This window comes from Varanus komodoensis, unplaced genomic scaffold (assembly GCF_004798865.1).
Source record: "Varanus komodoensis strain SLA01 unplaced genomic scaffold, ASM479886v1 scaffold35, whole genome shotgun sequence".
Taxonomy (NCBI): Eukaryota; Metazoa; Chordata; class Lepidosauria; order Squamata; family Varanidae; genus Varanus; species Varanus komodoensis.
The window spans coordinates 1984695-2000652 of record NW_025335856.1 but is presented as its reverse complement, the minus strand read 5'-3'; the positions used below and the strand labels follow the sequence as shown (position 1 = coordinate 2000652).

At 42.1% G+C, this 15958-nt stretch overlaps 1 protein-coding gene across 1 annotated transcript; it reads right to left on the bottom strand.

The window, feature by feature from the left end:
* Positions 1-2873: 2873 nt before the first annotated feature.
* Positions 2874-15534, bottom strand: LOC123028115. Its single transcript, XM_044439642.1, has 5 exons — positions 15438-15534; positions 12534-12704; positions 10958-11057; positions 8417-8547; positions 2874-7673 (listed from the first exon to the last, which is right to left on the bottom strand). Exons 1-5 carry the CDS (start codon positions 15492-15494, stop codon positions 7395-7397), a joined length of 738 nt encoding a protein of 245 aa, XP_044295577.1. The 5' UTR covers positions 15495-15534; the 3' UTR covers positions 2874-7394.
* Between the last annotated feature and the right edge of the window lie 424 nt (positions 15535-15958).

The following is a 15958-nucleotide window of genomic DNA, read 5'->3' as shown; positions in this document are numbered from 1 at the left end:
GACGGCGGGCAGGCCCCTCCCCCGAGCTCTGAGCAAGCGCGCGGCGCGAGGGTTTCGTGGCCACAGCGCGCGCCTGGTAGATCGCGGCGTCGGAGAGCGACCGTCATAAAGCCCTGCGCGTGGACAAGGAAGAATACTGCAACTTCCCGATTGCCAGAAGTCTTTCTCGCGCGGGGACAACACCAGCTCCTCAGATGCATAGCACGGATGTTCCTTAGGAACACCTGCACCTATTCAGAACGTCAATTGGTCCACCAAGCTCCGGCTGCAGGCTCTGGGGAGGCTCTTGGCCAGGGCATGCTCAGTGCACTTGCAGGGATGGGCATCATGAGGAATTCAGCATCTTCCAATGCTGTGTAGGCCCTGTAAAGTCACTGAATCAACATCTGATACTATTGGCCCTTTTTTAATTTTTTTTATTATTTTCTACCAATAAGACAGTAATTATTCCAAAGACATCAGACACACTGAGTTACCGTATTCTCTTTACAATTAATGTATATTTCAGCCCTAAATATAATCCCATTTCTCTAACCAATGATAAAAAGTGCAGAGTTTGATAGCAGTATGTGTCTTTTTCCTTAAAAGACAGTCTGTCCATTTCTGCACAGTCCAATATCTTCCTTAGAATCAATTCTTCAGTTGGTAATTATTCCTCCAGTGTTGAGCAAATACAATCCGCTGTGATTACACATAAAGTCAAATATATGCTTTGTTTATCGAAATAATTAGGGAGAATGCCTAATAAAAATACTTCTGGTTTAAATATTACAGGTCTGTGCAACATTTCCCCAAGCCATCTATGTCTTTTAACCCAGTATTATTTTTTTGCTTTATCACAAGTTCACCACACGATAAAAAGTACCAAGCTTTTGTTTATATTTCCAACATCTATTTGACATATTTGAAAACATTTTTTGCTAATTAAGTGACAAATACCATCTATAGAACATTTTATAAAGATTTTCTTTATATGAGGTTGCCAAAGTTATCTTAATATTCCTTTCCCACAACTTTTGCCATTTCTGCAACTCAATATTATATTCAAAATTTTGTGCCCATGATATCATAGTTTCCTTTACTTGTTCATCTTCCATTTTCATATCTAAGAGAAAGTTATACAATCTTTTGATCATTTTTTCATCTGATTTTAAAATTATTTGATCAAACAATGTTTGTTCCTTGTAAAAGCCATACATTTTATAATCTTTAGCATACCTCAATTGTAGTTGTACTTGATGCCACCAAGAAAGATCAAAGTCACAATCTTATTAAAGTTCAAAGTGTTTGGATATACAAGGGCTTCCTTAGGAGAAAGTTTATTTTCTTTAGTTTTTCCCAAACTGAAATCAATGAGTTCCTAATATAATGGTTTTGGAAATACCCATAGGTTTTACGTTTCTCATACCACATAAAGGTGTGCTACCTCATTTGCATATCATGTCCTTCAAGGTATAAAGTTCTTGTTACTTAAGAGTTATCCATTCTTTTAACCACATCAAAACACATGCTTGATAGTACAACAAGCTATCAGGAAGACCAAAACCCCCATTCCCTTTAGCCTCTGGAAGCATTTTTAATTTAATTCTTGGTTTTTTCTTTTGCCATATAAATCTCAAAACTTACGTGTTTAACTCATCAAAAAACCTTTTCTTGATTTTTATAGGAATTGTTTGAGATAAGAACAAAAGCTTAGGTAATATATTCATTTTAACTATAGCTATTCTTCTCAACAGTGATAGTTGTAGATTAGTCCATTTTTCTAAATCACTCTTAATCGCTTTAAGCAATTTAACGTAATTGTCTTCCTTCAGTGTAGCACATCGAGCTGTTAACCAAATTCCCAAGTATTTAACCTTTTTAACTATTTGAAGATGTACCTGTTCCATCAATGCTGTTTTTTGCTCCAATGTAAGATTTTTGACTTAAATAGAGAAAAGAATAAGCTATTATTTTCAGTAATTTCTCCATAATCTTCCATATTTTTTTAGTAATTTAGGCACCGTTAACAGAGGATCTTCTAAGATGAAAACTAGGTCTGCAAATGCTTGAAGTTTATGGTTTTCATCTTTAATTTTTGCTCCTTTGATATCCGTACCTTTTCTGACACTTTCCTTGAGAACCCCTAAGATCAGTATGAATAGCAATGGTGACAAAGGGCATCCTTGTCTTGTGCCCTTTTGAATGTTTATAGTCTCTGTAAATTCTCCATTAACTATTATCCTTGCAGTCTGTTTTTGGTAAATGCTTGTTATTGCATTTATAAAGTTTTCACCAAATTCCATTTGTTTTAATTGCTGATTCATAAACTGCCAATTAACATTATCAAATGCCTTCTGTGCATCTAAGGACAATAATGCCATTTGTTTTTCAGAATGTACTTCCTAATACTCTAGAATATCCAGAATAGTCCTCACATTGTCTCTAATTTGTCTCTTAGGGAAAAAACCATTTTGATCTGTATGCTTAAAATCTATTAAGAATTTCTTCAACCTTTCTGCCATTACAGAGGCAAAAATTTTGTAATCCACATTCAGACATGATATTGGACTGTAATTTTGGATCTGTGTCAAGTCCATATCTTCTTTCAGTATTAGGGTAATATCTGCCTCAATCCAAGTGCTTGGTATTTTGGCTTCTAATAATACTGCATTACATATGTCCTTCGGTGGTGTACTTAAGATTCCTTCAAAGCATTTATAATACTCCGCAGGTAGTCCGTCTGGGCCAGGAATTTTATCATTTTTCTGCCTCTTAATCATTTCCCTTATTTCTGTCATTGTTATTTCCTCATTTAATATTTTTTTAAAATTCTCCGGCAGCTTTGGTAGATTTTCATTCTGGATATATTCTTGAATATTCTCAGTTGATACTTCTTTGGCTTGATATTGTTTTGCAAAAAAATCTTCAACTATTTTCCTTATGGGTGCACTTTGTACTTGTAGTTGTCCTTCTCTGTCTTTCAACTTAAAAATTAATCTCTTTTCTCTTTCTTCCTTTAATTTATAAGCTAGCCATCCTCCAGGTTTATTAGCATTTTCAAAGACATTCTGTTTAGCCATTTTAACTTGCTTAGTTTATTCATTTGTTTCTAAAAGATTCAGTTTATGTTTTAAGATATTCATCTGTATCTTAAGATCTTTTTTTGAAGGATCCTTTTGTAGTTCCTGTTCCAACTTCATCAGCTCATCCATTAGTTTAAGCCATTCCTGTTTTTTCATTTGCTTTTGCTGTATAGGTTATGATCAGTCCTCTAACATAGGCTTTAGCTGTATCCCAGACATTTTGTGAAGAGGTTTCTTCTACTTTATTTTCTTGAAAGAAAATTTTTAATTCCCTTGTTATTTCTTCTTTGAAGTTTTTATCTTTTAATAAGTATTTATTAAATGTCCATCTGGGCAGCTTTGGTATTCCTTTCAAGGCCTTGGTTATGGGATTATGATCAGCCCACACATTTGTGTCTATTTCAATTTCTAGCAAATCTGGAATTAGGTCTGGAGTCATCCAGATCATATCGATTCTGGACCATGACCTATGTCTATTCGAATAAAAATTGTGTTTGATTGTAGTTGTATTTTTGTGTCTCCAAGCATCTATAAGTCTAAATTCCTCTAGTAAGTTAAAAAAAAGATTTTGGAAGTATTCTTCTTCCTCTTTCTCCTTTATTGCCGCTCTTATAGTCCATTTTTTAAAATCAACAATTGCGTGAAAATCTTCCATTAAGCAAAGGGTTTGGTATTTAGTTTGCCTAAGTAAAGTATGTAATTTTTGGTAAAAAGTTTCCTGTTGGTCGCTAGGTGCATAGACTGCCACCAAGACCAGCACCTTCTTTTGTTTTATTGTCACCTCGACCATTAGAATTCTACCATCTTCATCTGAAAAAAATATGTTTAGGATCCAGATTTTCTTTAATATATAAGGCCAAACCACTTTTCTTTTGATGGGCCGAAGATATAAATACCTTACCAAGTTTGGTGTGTTCCAGAAGTTTATGGTGGTTTTTTTTATATGCGTCTCTTGTAGGCAAATTATGTCTAGTTTCAATTTTTGAAGTTGAGAAAAAATTCTTTTTCAAAAATTCTTAGGAGGAGAGTTTAGTCCATTTATGTTTACTGAGAGTAATTCAATTCTTCCTTCCATTTTAAAATCCGTATTTATATAATGTATATACCTATTTATATTTAGGTTTCACATTTCTAACTTTTCTCTTTGTTTTGATAGCTGTTCATCTTTGTTCTAAAATTGCTGTTTCTTCTTCATCTGCAAGTGAATTGCAGCCTCCACCTCTCCATTTTTTTCTTCTTTTCTTCAGTTCAATCTTCATCTTCAAATGCACTTTTAAAGCTTTCATAAAATTCTTGAGCCTTAAAGATTGAATCTAATCTGAATCTTCTGGAATTCCAGTTAAAGAGTATCCCTTCTGCTATCAGTCATCTAAACATAATTCCTTTTGCCGTCAGCTTTGAGGTAAGGAATTGGTATTTCTTCTGTCCTTCTCTGATTCTCCAGGGTATTTGCTTCAAAGCAATTATTTCATTTTGCTGGCATCTTTATGGCCAGTCTCGTATAATTTTGTGAATTTCATCTCTTGTAGACCTTTTTGTAAATTTAATATGGACTTCTCTGGGAAGTTTATGTCTTCTCACGTAGCCTGAGTTTGCTCTATAGACCAAATCAATATCTTTAGCAATCTCTTTCTTTTCAATGCCAAGAGCATCAGCTAGCATTGTATTTATTAGGTCATTTAAGTCTTCATTTTTTGTCTCTAGTACATTCTGTAGTCTGAAGTAGTTAGATGCCTTATCCATCTCCAATATAGCCACTGAGTCCCCTAGTGTCTTATTTATTTGCATTAAATGTTGTATCTTCTTACTCACCACTTCGGTCTTCCTATCAATATTATCAGTCTTATTTTCCACCTCTTTTTTTTTGTTCATTCTGTACTTTTTGAAGTTGAATATCTGCAAATTGAGTATTTATAGCTGGAATATGACTATCCAGCTTCTCCAAACTTTCATTTTGGTCTAAAGTCATCTTCTCCAATTTCTTATTTTGTTCTGAGGTCACTTTCTTTTGTTTTGAAGCCAGAACAATAGACTCTTGAATTGACTCTTGAAATGTTATAAGTGTTGTCAGTATCTCCTTGTGGAATTTTTCCTGTTGAGTCATCAGATCCGATGGTTTTGATTGAGATGGACTTTGACTAGCAGATACAGGTGGACTCATTATTAAAAATAATGATTCAGACCCCTACTAGTTATTTTAGCGGATAAAAGGAGTGGCACATCCAAGACGGTTCTAACCGTACTGTCCAGAGACTTAAAGTTGAAGTTCAAAGTTTTATTGAAAGAGCCTGTTGTAAGGCAAAATGACCTCAGGATGGCAGCAAAGGACTGCTTATGACAGCGTGTATCTTCGATTTTCATATACAATGGCCGGAAATGGTCAGATTGCCATGAAAGCCCCAGAAAGGAATGTAAACAAAGAGAAACGACGGACTTTTTCTTTAAATTGATTTACAGTAGATTTCAGATCTAATTCTTCGCTCTTGGGGAAATTAAAAAAGAGTTCTTCTTTCCCAGCTCTTGAACTGTTGAGCTTTCTCAATCACCCCAGATTTGTCGCTGCTTAAAGTCTGTGTGTGTGGGGGGGAATTCTCCCCCTCCATTGAAGGGCTTTTTATCTAAATTAATGCTTATTCCAGGAATTTCCTTTAAGGGTTCAATTCTTAAAATAGATATGGTCTCACCTAGCAGATCCAAGGTCCAGTTAAAAGCTTTCTTATTTTTCCGTTGTTTAACCGGGGCCGACAGCTACCGAGGGATTAAGTCCCCCTCTGGTCCCCTTCACCATGAAATCGAGGATTTCCCCTGGCGGGTGAGAGGGCCGCCGCCCCGAGACACACCAAAAGCAGCTCGTACTCTTGCACCGCCCGCCCACCCCCAGGGCAGTGAATTGGGCTTCTCCAAGCCCCCAGGTAAGCGGATTTCGGTGCGAAATACGGAGCACCAGTTTTCGCTGCCGATCTCGCCGCAACGTAACCGGAAGTGATACTATTGGCCCTTGTTGATGAATAAGTATGGATCAAATGTGTTCTCTATGCTTTATCCTGAGTCCTTAAAACAAGCTAGGATCAAAGGAGATACAATGACAAAAGTTTGACGTGCATTATTTGGGGACAGTGGGGTGAGGAGAGTATGTTTTTTGGCGATTCATATTGGAATTGTATGAGTGTCAATTATAAAAGGCAAGAGGGTGCTGCAAAAACGGGAGTTGTTTGATCACCTTTCCTTGCACATGTTACGTTTTGTGTGTGTGTCCATCCATGGGAGCCATAGGATAGCTTGGAGTCCCACCTCTGCAGAATGCCTTACACGTTTGGAGTTGGGACTTCCACCCTGGAGGGGCCCTCAAATCAGTTCTTACAATCAGTGTGGATCAGTCTGTGGTGGATGGGCTCTGAAGATGGATGACGGTTTTCAGAGCCAGTGTGAGGTGGGCAGGAAGGAGCAAGGCACCACTGGCTACTGAGGAATCCCAGTGGAGCATCAGCCTTTTCTCAGAAGGAAGGGAAAACCATTTAGATGGCTGAAAGGAAGGTGTTTGGAAAGTGCAGGAAGCACAGAGGCAATCTCTTCCTTCAATCAATTGCCTATAATCTTCAGAGCCTGGAGAGCTACAGACAGTTCCACTGGATGGCACCGTAAGGTCATTTAGTAAAGCCCTGGGATGCCACTCTTTCATCTCCTTATGGTTTGAGATCAGGTAGAATGAAATGCCCCTGGGAAAATGTACAAGGAGACCACTACAGCAAAGACTACATCCTTACTTTTGGTAAGTATTTTCAAACCAATCAATCATATCCCATGGTAATTTTAAAAATGGTGAAACTGTAATGAATAAAATAAAAACCACAAAAGTGTAAAAGCAGAATAAATCAAACAGCAAGATTAAAACTGCATCTAAAAATCTCCAGAAAATAGAAAGGTTGGTGTGAAAAAGAATCACATATGTACTAGGCAGTCTCTGGTATTTGTACAGGACATAAAATGGATGAATGTTCAAGTATCTGATTAAAAATCAATTCCCAATTTTGGTCCTTATGAGATTTCATATAACAGTTATGTGCTGGGCCAATTACATATAGTAGAAACAAGTGTTACTCTTGTAGTTAATCACAGTATATCACTGATTATCATTTATGAAGAAGCCAGACAGCTTGCTATGTCTGATTCTAATCTTGCTATGTCTTCATTTTAGTGAAAGAGACAATTGAAGATGATGTACTCATCTCACTGTCTCCAATACTTGCTGATTTTGACCTTGTGATTCCCACTCAATAGTTGATCAAGCTGGGATTCAGCAGTGGAGATCAAAGCCCTCGCAAGGATTTGTTAGGAGGAATTACCCTTTTCTTTTTCCTCTGGTATCCTTCCCATGGTGTAATATTCTGGATTTGGATGCATATCTGTCAGCAGAGCTATACGATTTGCCATGGCAAAAAAGGCTGAAATGGCACCAATGTCCCAGGCATCTTCTCGATCAAATCCGTGTGCCTCCAGCTTCTGAAAATGCTCTTCTGTGATGTTCTCTGCTCGACAGACGGCAAGTGCAAACTCCAGCATGGCCCGTTCCCGATCACTTAGGTCAGCCTTTCTCCAGTTCACCATGACCTGGACACAAACAAAGCTACTGAAAATAGCAAACTTGGTTTCTCTTATGGCTAATTCAAAGCCTAAGTGTAAGGATTTATTTATATATTAAAAGCTTTTCTATCCCATCCCCTACAGAATGTTTTGGGATAGCTTGCAATAAATAATTAGAATAAAACAAACCCCACAGCATCCGGCCATTAATATACTAAAGCCCCAGTTAAAATCATTTAAACAAAATAATAACAACTTTCTTAGTTTTTGCAAAAGACCTTTAAGGTAAGATATCCAGTAATATAGTATCAACTAATTAAGGGCTATCCCTTCCTTTTCCAACAATGAACTTCTTCAAGCCCAAAATGTTCTTTGTCCATATCAATTACCCCCTTTAAAAGCTTCCACTGAAGTGCAAGTGAGATTCAGAGCAGGCAAAATCTCTCACATCAGGTCAGCTATTGATCATCAACAGAACATTTTCCCAGTGTGGGGAGACTGCATGGGCCCAGACAGTAGCAATGAAACAAGTACACAAAGCTTTAGTGTGCGAACCTATGCATGGAGAGACTAAAAAGCAGTCCTACAACTCTCAGATGCTCCAGCCAGCCTTGCCAGCCATGATAACTGGAGCATGCTGGGAACTGTAGGGTTTTTTCTGTCCATACATGCACAAGAGTTCAACCTTAAGAAGTCACTGACTTTATAGAACAGCACAGAAGTCAAGCGCACAGATAGCTGAGATGAACAAGATGGCCACGAGAACTCACCTGATCTGCCAAGGTTGGTTTCTTGGAGTACATCCGATGAAAGGCACTATGTACAGCTACGCAGTAGGGGGTGTGGTTAACAATACTTGTGGCCACGGCAATGAGCTCTTTGTCAGCCATGCTGAGGTTTCCTGTGGGAGACCAGATATGCAAAGTAGTCTTCAGAGTAGTCTCTGGACTGAGTCGCAAGATTCTGGGTTTTTGCTTTGACAACCTGTTTCTGTGTTTACAGGTGCCGGGAATCTTTCCTGGAATTGCTTCATTGCAGTGTACAAACCCTGAATTTTCACATTCTTTTCTTTCTTTATTTACAGAATCCCTCCATTGCTACAGAGAATCCAGCTTTACTAGGCAGTGCAGCTTTTTCTTTCGATTCTGAAAGGTTCAAGTGCCTCTCCTAAGGCTTAGCAGTAAGAGTGTAAATTAAAATTTCTAGGCTTTTTTGTCCCATTTGACCCTTTGCTTTTGACTTGTGTCTTTTACCCCCATTCCTTTGGCCATGGCCATCACTGGAATGTGACCCAAAGAGATCCTCCAAAATGAAATTCATACCTCAGCTTGAAAAAGGTTCAATAAGCTGACTTTATTGGTTCAGACTATTACAAGGAAATGTATGTCTTTTGCTATTGTAATTTGAATCTGCAAGCACGTCTCTCTCATCTCCAAAGGATGTTGTACTTGTATCTATTCAATGTGCTTTTGCATCATAAGTTTTCTAAAACTCTCACTCAACAGAAATCACAGGCCAGCATGTAACCAACATGCAGAAACAAACTACTGACTGGGTTCTTATGACAACCCATCATGGGTTGCTAACACAGATTGAGTCCAGGAGGTGACTTGTTTGAGGGTAACAATCCATTCTGACAACTGGTGGCTTATTCAGAGGGTTGTTGTGCCCATGATAGGTTGTCCTGTCATAAGAACCCAGGCAACTGCCTCCATTGTGGGTACCAGGATTCAGATAGCAGCCTGCTTAGTAAGAGTGGCAAAAACTCCTTGACACGCTTGCCAGGCATGGCCGGGCACCTGCCAGTTTCAGCAACCCCAAAGGAACTCGGGTGGCATTTGGAGGTGGCTGGCACTGGCTTGCTGCCTTCCCTGCTGCCATCAGCTGGCCAAGATTCTTTGTCATTTTATCTTTTTCTCAGTGATTGCAAAAGCCTCTTGACAGCCAGCTTTTGTAATCTCTGTTTTTGCAACCACTAACATCCCTTGAACAGCCCTGGGGTGAGGGGTGGGGAGCTGAGAGTGGCTGGAAGAACTTTTTTTGGCACAAAATATTGTGCAAATAGGTATGCATTAAAAAAAATCACTTACACAACTGTGGATATATGTAGGTGTGTGGGTATGGGAATGGGAAGCCAGGGCTAAGGCAATGTCCTTGAGGGTCGCTGCTGCTAAGAGTATGGTGAGTGGGAGAGGGCAAAATGTGCTCAGAGGACCTTGTAAAAACAAACCAGGAATCTCACAACAATGTGGGGTGGAAATCACCCCACCTTTTGCATGCAAAGATTACTGACATCTTTAGTTTCTTGACAGTTCTCCTTTTGACAGCTGCTGAAAGAAAGGAAACGTTGGGCCTATTTGAAACCTCTTTTGTGCACTTGGCAGCAGGTACCCCATGACATCGCCCCAGGAGAGGCTTCAAATTCTTACCCTGTCACAACTACATCCTTCCCCAGTTGTGCAATGGTAGCAATTTAAAAAAAAACTTTTTGGGGTAAATTTTGCAGTCACAATCCCCTGGCTTTGCAGTCTCCTAGGATACCCATGGGAGGACCAAGGGGAAGGATTGAGCCAACACCCCGGCTGAATTACGGTGAGCCCAATTGTCTTTCAGGTACACTATGGGTTGTTCACACAACTAACACATTGTGGTTTATTGCCAGTGTGTATTGTTGCGGCATGTGAATATGTGCTGAGGAGAAATAATCCCCGATAATCAGGTAATCAGAACTAGAACTATGATCTCTACACTGTTCCAATGAACTAATCCTATCAGAGAGATGCAGTAGAAGTGGGGGTGGGTGTTGAGAGAGATCGAGAGAGCCTGGTAATCCTCAAACATGTAAATCTAACACTCTTTTGGTGTGTGTGTGTGTGAGATGTGGAAGGGGAATGTTGCACTCACTTGCACGACCTGAGACACAAGCACATTTACAAGTTCCATCGTTTGATATGCTTTTGATGTGTGTTGCTTGTTGAGAATGTGCTGGGCACCTCAAATGCACCTCTTATTTTTATGGAGATCTTAGAAAGTGCACCAACCATCACTGATGGGTTTACTTAAACTGGTTTTTGAAGACCAACACACTAAATTCTTCTGGATGAGTGGACTGTCTGCAGCATTTGCCAGGATTTTAACCTTAATGATGTTGATGTTACTTATCTTACTGTCAGAACGAAAGACTACTTGCTGAGGTGCTTAGCTTGCCCATTGGCAACACCAATGGAATTCTGTATACCATTGATGGCATATGGCAGTTTTATCAAGACAGATACTTCCAGATTATAGTCCAGGCTGAGTTCCCATCTTACCTGTTTCCTTGTTCATGACAAGATGGTGATAATCAAAGAAGGCTCTAAATTCTGCTGGCCGATGAGACATTACCTTAAACACATTGGGCAGAAACCCATTCTGGACATTGAGGAGAAAAAACTGATCAGGCATCTTAACATATCCAGTAATGTTATATGCATTGCTGATGTTATTCCTGTCTCAGATATACTCGTATGACACAATTAGCTGTGGGTTTGGATGAGGACACTGCAGAGCAACAAGCCACCTCGACAACCCTTGGGTTATTCTTGGGATGGTTGCACTCAGGATGGGCTGTTGCATCATCCAGACCTGGGCTACCGACTTCATTGTGGGTAGCAGGACTCAGCTAGCAACTTGCCTGGTAGGAATGGCAAAAACTCTTTGTCACGTCTGTGAAGAATGCCAGGGCACCTGCCAGTCCCAGCTGCCCCCAAAGGGTTTTGCTGGCACTTGGGAACAGCTGGCATGGCCTTGCTGCCTTCCCTGCTGCTATCAGCTGGCCATGATTCTTTTTTTTCTTTTATACTTTTCCCCTGCTGGGATTGCAAAACGCTCTTGACAACCAGCTCTCATGATCTGTTTCTGTAACCACTAACAGCCCCTGCAGTGTGCCCAACATATTAGTGGCTAGCAGAGCATTCATTTATAATTTTTTTAATGCCACGTCTCTGCTTCTGAATCCCCATAGCAATGAGAAGGAACCGCAGCTCAGTAGGGGAACACATCCTAAGGCATGCAAAATATCCCAGGTTCTCAATCTTTTCCCTCTACATTTAAAGGACTAAGTAGGAAGATATGGGAATGTCCTCCGCCTGCGACCTGGGGAGCCACTGCCTGGGAGACGAGAGAGTACTATCTTAGAAGGATGAATAGGCTCACCTGATAGAAAGCATCTTTTAAATTACGAGTTTTGCAAGTATTCTTTGCTCTCAAGGAACAAGTTTGTGGCCTCATAAGACAAATGCAATGCACCATGTTGGCTCCCAGGTGCTCAGTCACCCCATCGCTTCTGCAGTCCCAAGCCAGTAGCCAAAAGAGGAGGTTTACACTGACCACCCTTTGGGCCACTGTACACGGTTCGTTTGCTACCTTGGCCTTAATGCTTTGGTGACCCACAATACATGTCCGAATTTCCCTGAAAGAGACATGTAGCATCCCAAGTAGCATTCGATAAAGGCTTTTATACAACTGATTTACCTTGCCACCGGTAGCTGGCAGGGGTGCCCAGGGGAGTAGCAAAGAACACAGCCACCCTTCTCAACTGTCTTTCTAATAACCACTCTGCTCACTGCCTTTCACTGACCCTACTGCTGCATTTCTGGTCATAGCAGCATCGCTTGAGTCAGTACTCTCTGATGTGAAGCTCATTTCAGCTTTGTTTCAGCCACTGTACCAGCTAAAGATCAGAGGCTTTGATCCAGATTCTTTCCTCCGCATGTCTGGACAAACCTGGCTTTCCCCAGCCGGCTGCTCTCCAAGTGCATTGGCCTATAACTGCTCTCATTCCCAGCCATAAGAAAGGCCGCACAAGCCTCTCTGAAGTGATGAGTTTTTCCAACAGGTTGCATTTACCTTCCTTTCTGCTTCCTCCATCTGCTCTGCTATATCAGCTGGCAAATCCTTTTTATTGGGCACGGGATAGTGGCCAGCTGACTTCGTGGTGGCCTCTGTACTGTAAGCGTGGCTCACAGCTGAGGCTTGGAGTCTTCCCCAAAAGCTCCCTGACACACTGAAGGGCAGAAGCTAGAACACAGGAAAAGGAAAAATAAATGTTAAAACCCCTTCCATTTATCATAATATAGCATATAGTTTATCAGCATCCAACCATTTATGGCCAGAAAACCCCTTAGTGGACCCCTCTACTCTTCAGTGCCACTTCAGGGCCAGAATCCAAACAGGCATCATGGGATTTTCGTACTCACTTTCCTTCAATTGAACAGGAGAGCCTCCTACCAGTCCTGAAACTGCAAGGAATCACAGCGGAGTAGAGTTGCAAAGGGGCAAGAAGGCCACTGGGTCCAACCCTGGCTCAGAGCAGGAGCCCAAGTTAAACCATCCCTCTCAGATGGCTATCCAGGTGCATCATGAATGCTTCCAATGTGAGAGAGCCCACAACCTCCCTGGGTCATTGGTTCCATTGTTGTACTGCTCTAACCATCAGGAAGCTCTTCCTCTGTAACTTGAGCCCATTATTCTGTGTCCTGCACCCTGGGATGATCGAGTGATGCTGTCCTTCCTCTTTGTGACAGCTTTTCCAGTACTTGTAGAGTGCTATCACATCTCCCCTCGGTCTTCTCTTTGCAAGGCTAAACATGCCCTTTCCCTTCATGGAGCTTTGCTTCCAGTCCCTGGATCATCCTTGGTGGGCTCCTCAGAACTTTCTCCAGCTTGTCTGCATCTTCTTAAACTGTGGTGCCCAGAACGAGACACAGTGCTCCAGATGGGGCCTGACCAGTGCTGAGAGAAGGGGAACCAGTACTTACATGATTTGGAAGTGATACTTCTATTAATGCAGCCCAAAATAGTATTTGCCTCTTTTGTAGCCGCATTACACTGTTGACTCATATTCAGCTTGTAATCTACAACAATTCCAAGATCCTTCTCAAAAGCAAAGATAGCCTGCTGGATCTCAGAGTATCGTTACTTAGGACACCCAAACCCAAAACTGTGTGACATACAGAGCACTTTCTATGGTTCTTTGCATCTTGGCCCAGGAACATGGATGTGTTCTCTTCAGTATATGCGCTTGGCTTTCCTGAACCCTTTCAGTTTTTTTAAAGCCATCCTAACCTGGCTCCCATACAGAATTGCTTCCAGTCTTCTAACATAGCAGTCCAGGCACACACAGATGTTTACATTTTAGGAGTCATGTTTGTAGGGGAGAAGAAGCCAAGCAGTTGGATCACTGAAACAAGAAAGCTGTGGATTATCTCAGCCCACTTAAAAAGGCTATGGGGTAGTGATGGGTGAGAGAAGCTAACTCTAGTAGTTAGCTTGCCTGAGCAGTAACATCCCTGTTGCTTCTTTCCATCCATCCATCCATCCGGCTTTTCATAGCTCTTATTTTTCTCTGGGCAGATATAAAGTTTTCTAGATGCTATGCAGGTGTACTCAGGAGAGGCAGGGAAAGTGTTGGATTAACTACCATGATTATATGCCCCAAATCAAACTAAGAACTCCAATATGAATCTAGGGAAGTGGGGAAGAGGCTGAATCTACATATCTTGGCACATATAAGCTAGACAGATGGACTGGGAAAAGGCAATCTGATAAAACAAGGTATTTCCTGTGTAAAGATCCCAGGTTATGTATTTTGCAACAAAACTTATGTTTGTGCAATCAGAAGCAGAGAAGTAAGGCATTTCACCTAGATCAGTAAATGTAAGGTTGCTAGTCCCTTTAGAAGGGAAAGAAATAAGTTGAAATGTAGGCAACAGATACAGGCAAGCATTGGGTAGGCTGCAAAACCAGGCCTCTGTGGCTTAAAGGAAAAGCCTTGGATTGCCCACTAGCTTCCCTCTGCTCAGTGTGAAATAACAGGCATCTAACACTCCTTAGAGGAGTCCACTGCTTATAGGCAATGGATGTAGTTGCCCTAAAACTGGACTGGGGAGATGCTAGATATTTCTGATTCCCTATTTTCTGGGTAGAACTAGATAAAACCTGCTAGCTTCCACAAAGCCTGATGTGCCTGATCCTGTCTAATCTTGGAAGTTAAACAGCATCAGGTCTGGTTGAAATCTGGTAGGGTGAGGTTTGGCTATGGGTGGTATGTTGTTTAGTCACAAAGTTGTGCCTGACCCATCATGACCCCGGGGACAACGTTCCTCCAGGCTCTCCTGTCCTCCACTGTCCCTTGGAGTCCACCCAAGCCTACACCCACCACCCCAGTGGCTCCATCTAGCCACCTCTGCCCTCTCCTCCTCCTTTTGTCATCAGTCATTCCCAGCATGAGGGTCTTCTCCAGTGAATCGGAGATATAGACATGCAATTAATAATAATAAAGCAGCCCCCCGCCCCCAGCATTGGGCTTTTGAAAAAGAACACAACAAGGGAAGTAGCTCTATTTTGGGCATAAGAAAGCACTTCTGGGATTAGTGCCAGCTTGATTCTGGGGCTAATCACACCAAATCCTGGGCCAAACATGCTCAGAGGCACTGTGTTCCTTAATTCTTAACATTCCACCAGCTACCTGAGCCACTATTTAGTACCTGCCTCCAGCTGGTGGACTTCAGGATTTTGATCAAACACCAAGTCAGTCCCTCAAGCCCGATGTCAAAGCACAGATCTGGCTCACACACACCGATCAGACGAGAAGCGACGGAAGGCAACCCGAGGCGCCCCCGATCGGCGCTCTCCAAGTCGCGCACCCTTCGAAGCACCCGAGCCGCCCCGTCCCGCTCCCCGGCCTCCCGGCCAAGCGAACTGGAACCTAATCCAGAGGAATGGCTGTTACCTGGCGGCGGCGCTACTTACGAAGGCGGAGACGCGCCGGCGGAGCTGCACAAGGCTGGCGAGGAGCTGGCGCTTCATGGCGGTGCTCTCTTCGCCCTCCCGGAATGGGACTGGGAAGGGCGGGCGAGGCACCCGCCACCCGCTGCCCCACCACGACACCGCCTCCCAAAGGAGAGCAGCTAATTGGGCAGCGAAAGGGAGAAAGAGCAGCCCATGCACGGCCACGCGAGCGTCGGAAGACGAGTCCTTCCGTGTTCCGTGGGTTTGCTCTCGTGCAAGCGTGCCTTGCAGGGCAACTGCCCCTCTATTATGGCAAGTCTGTGGTGCGGGGAGGGGGGTAATACAGCTTCCCAGCAATCAACAGTCCTTCTCTTTGAGCCTAGGCACACCACCAGCTCCTCAGATGCATAGCACGGATAGTCCTTAGAATAACATCGGAACTAGGTGCCTTAGGCAGATCGTCGGTCCGCTCAACAAATTGCAATCTCCGGTCAGTGGCGGCAACTGTCCGTGAGATGGCAGGCCTTGAATCCGGAACGGTC

Excerpts from the sequence above, each read along its gene's own strand:
- LOC123028115 (XM_044439642.1), bottom strand. The coding sequence starts at position 15,494 with ATGAAGCGCCAGCTCCTCGCCAGCCTTGTGCAGCTCCGCCGGCGCGTC. Across the intron at positions 8,548-10,957 it reads TGTCATGAACAAGGAAACAG|GAAACCTCAGCATGGCTGAC; the intron begins GTAAGATGGGAA and ends GGTCTCCCACAG. Across the intron at positions 7,674-8,416 it reads AACCAACCTTGGCAGATCAG|GTCATGGTGAACTGGAGAAA; the intron begins GTGAGTTCTCGT and ends GTTTGTGTCCAG.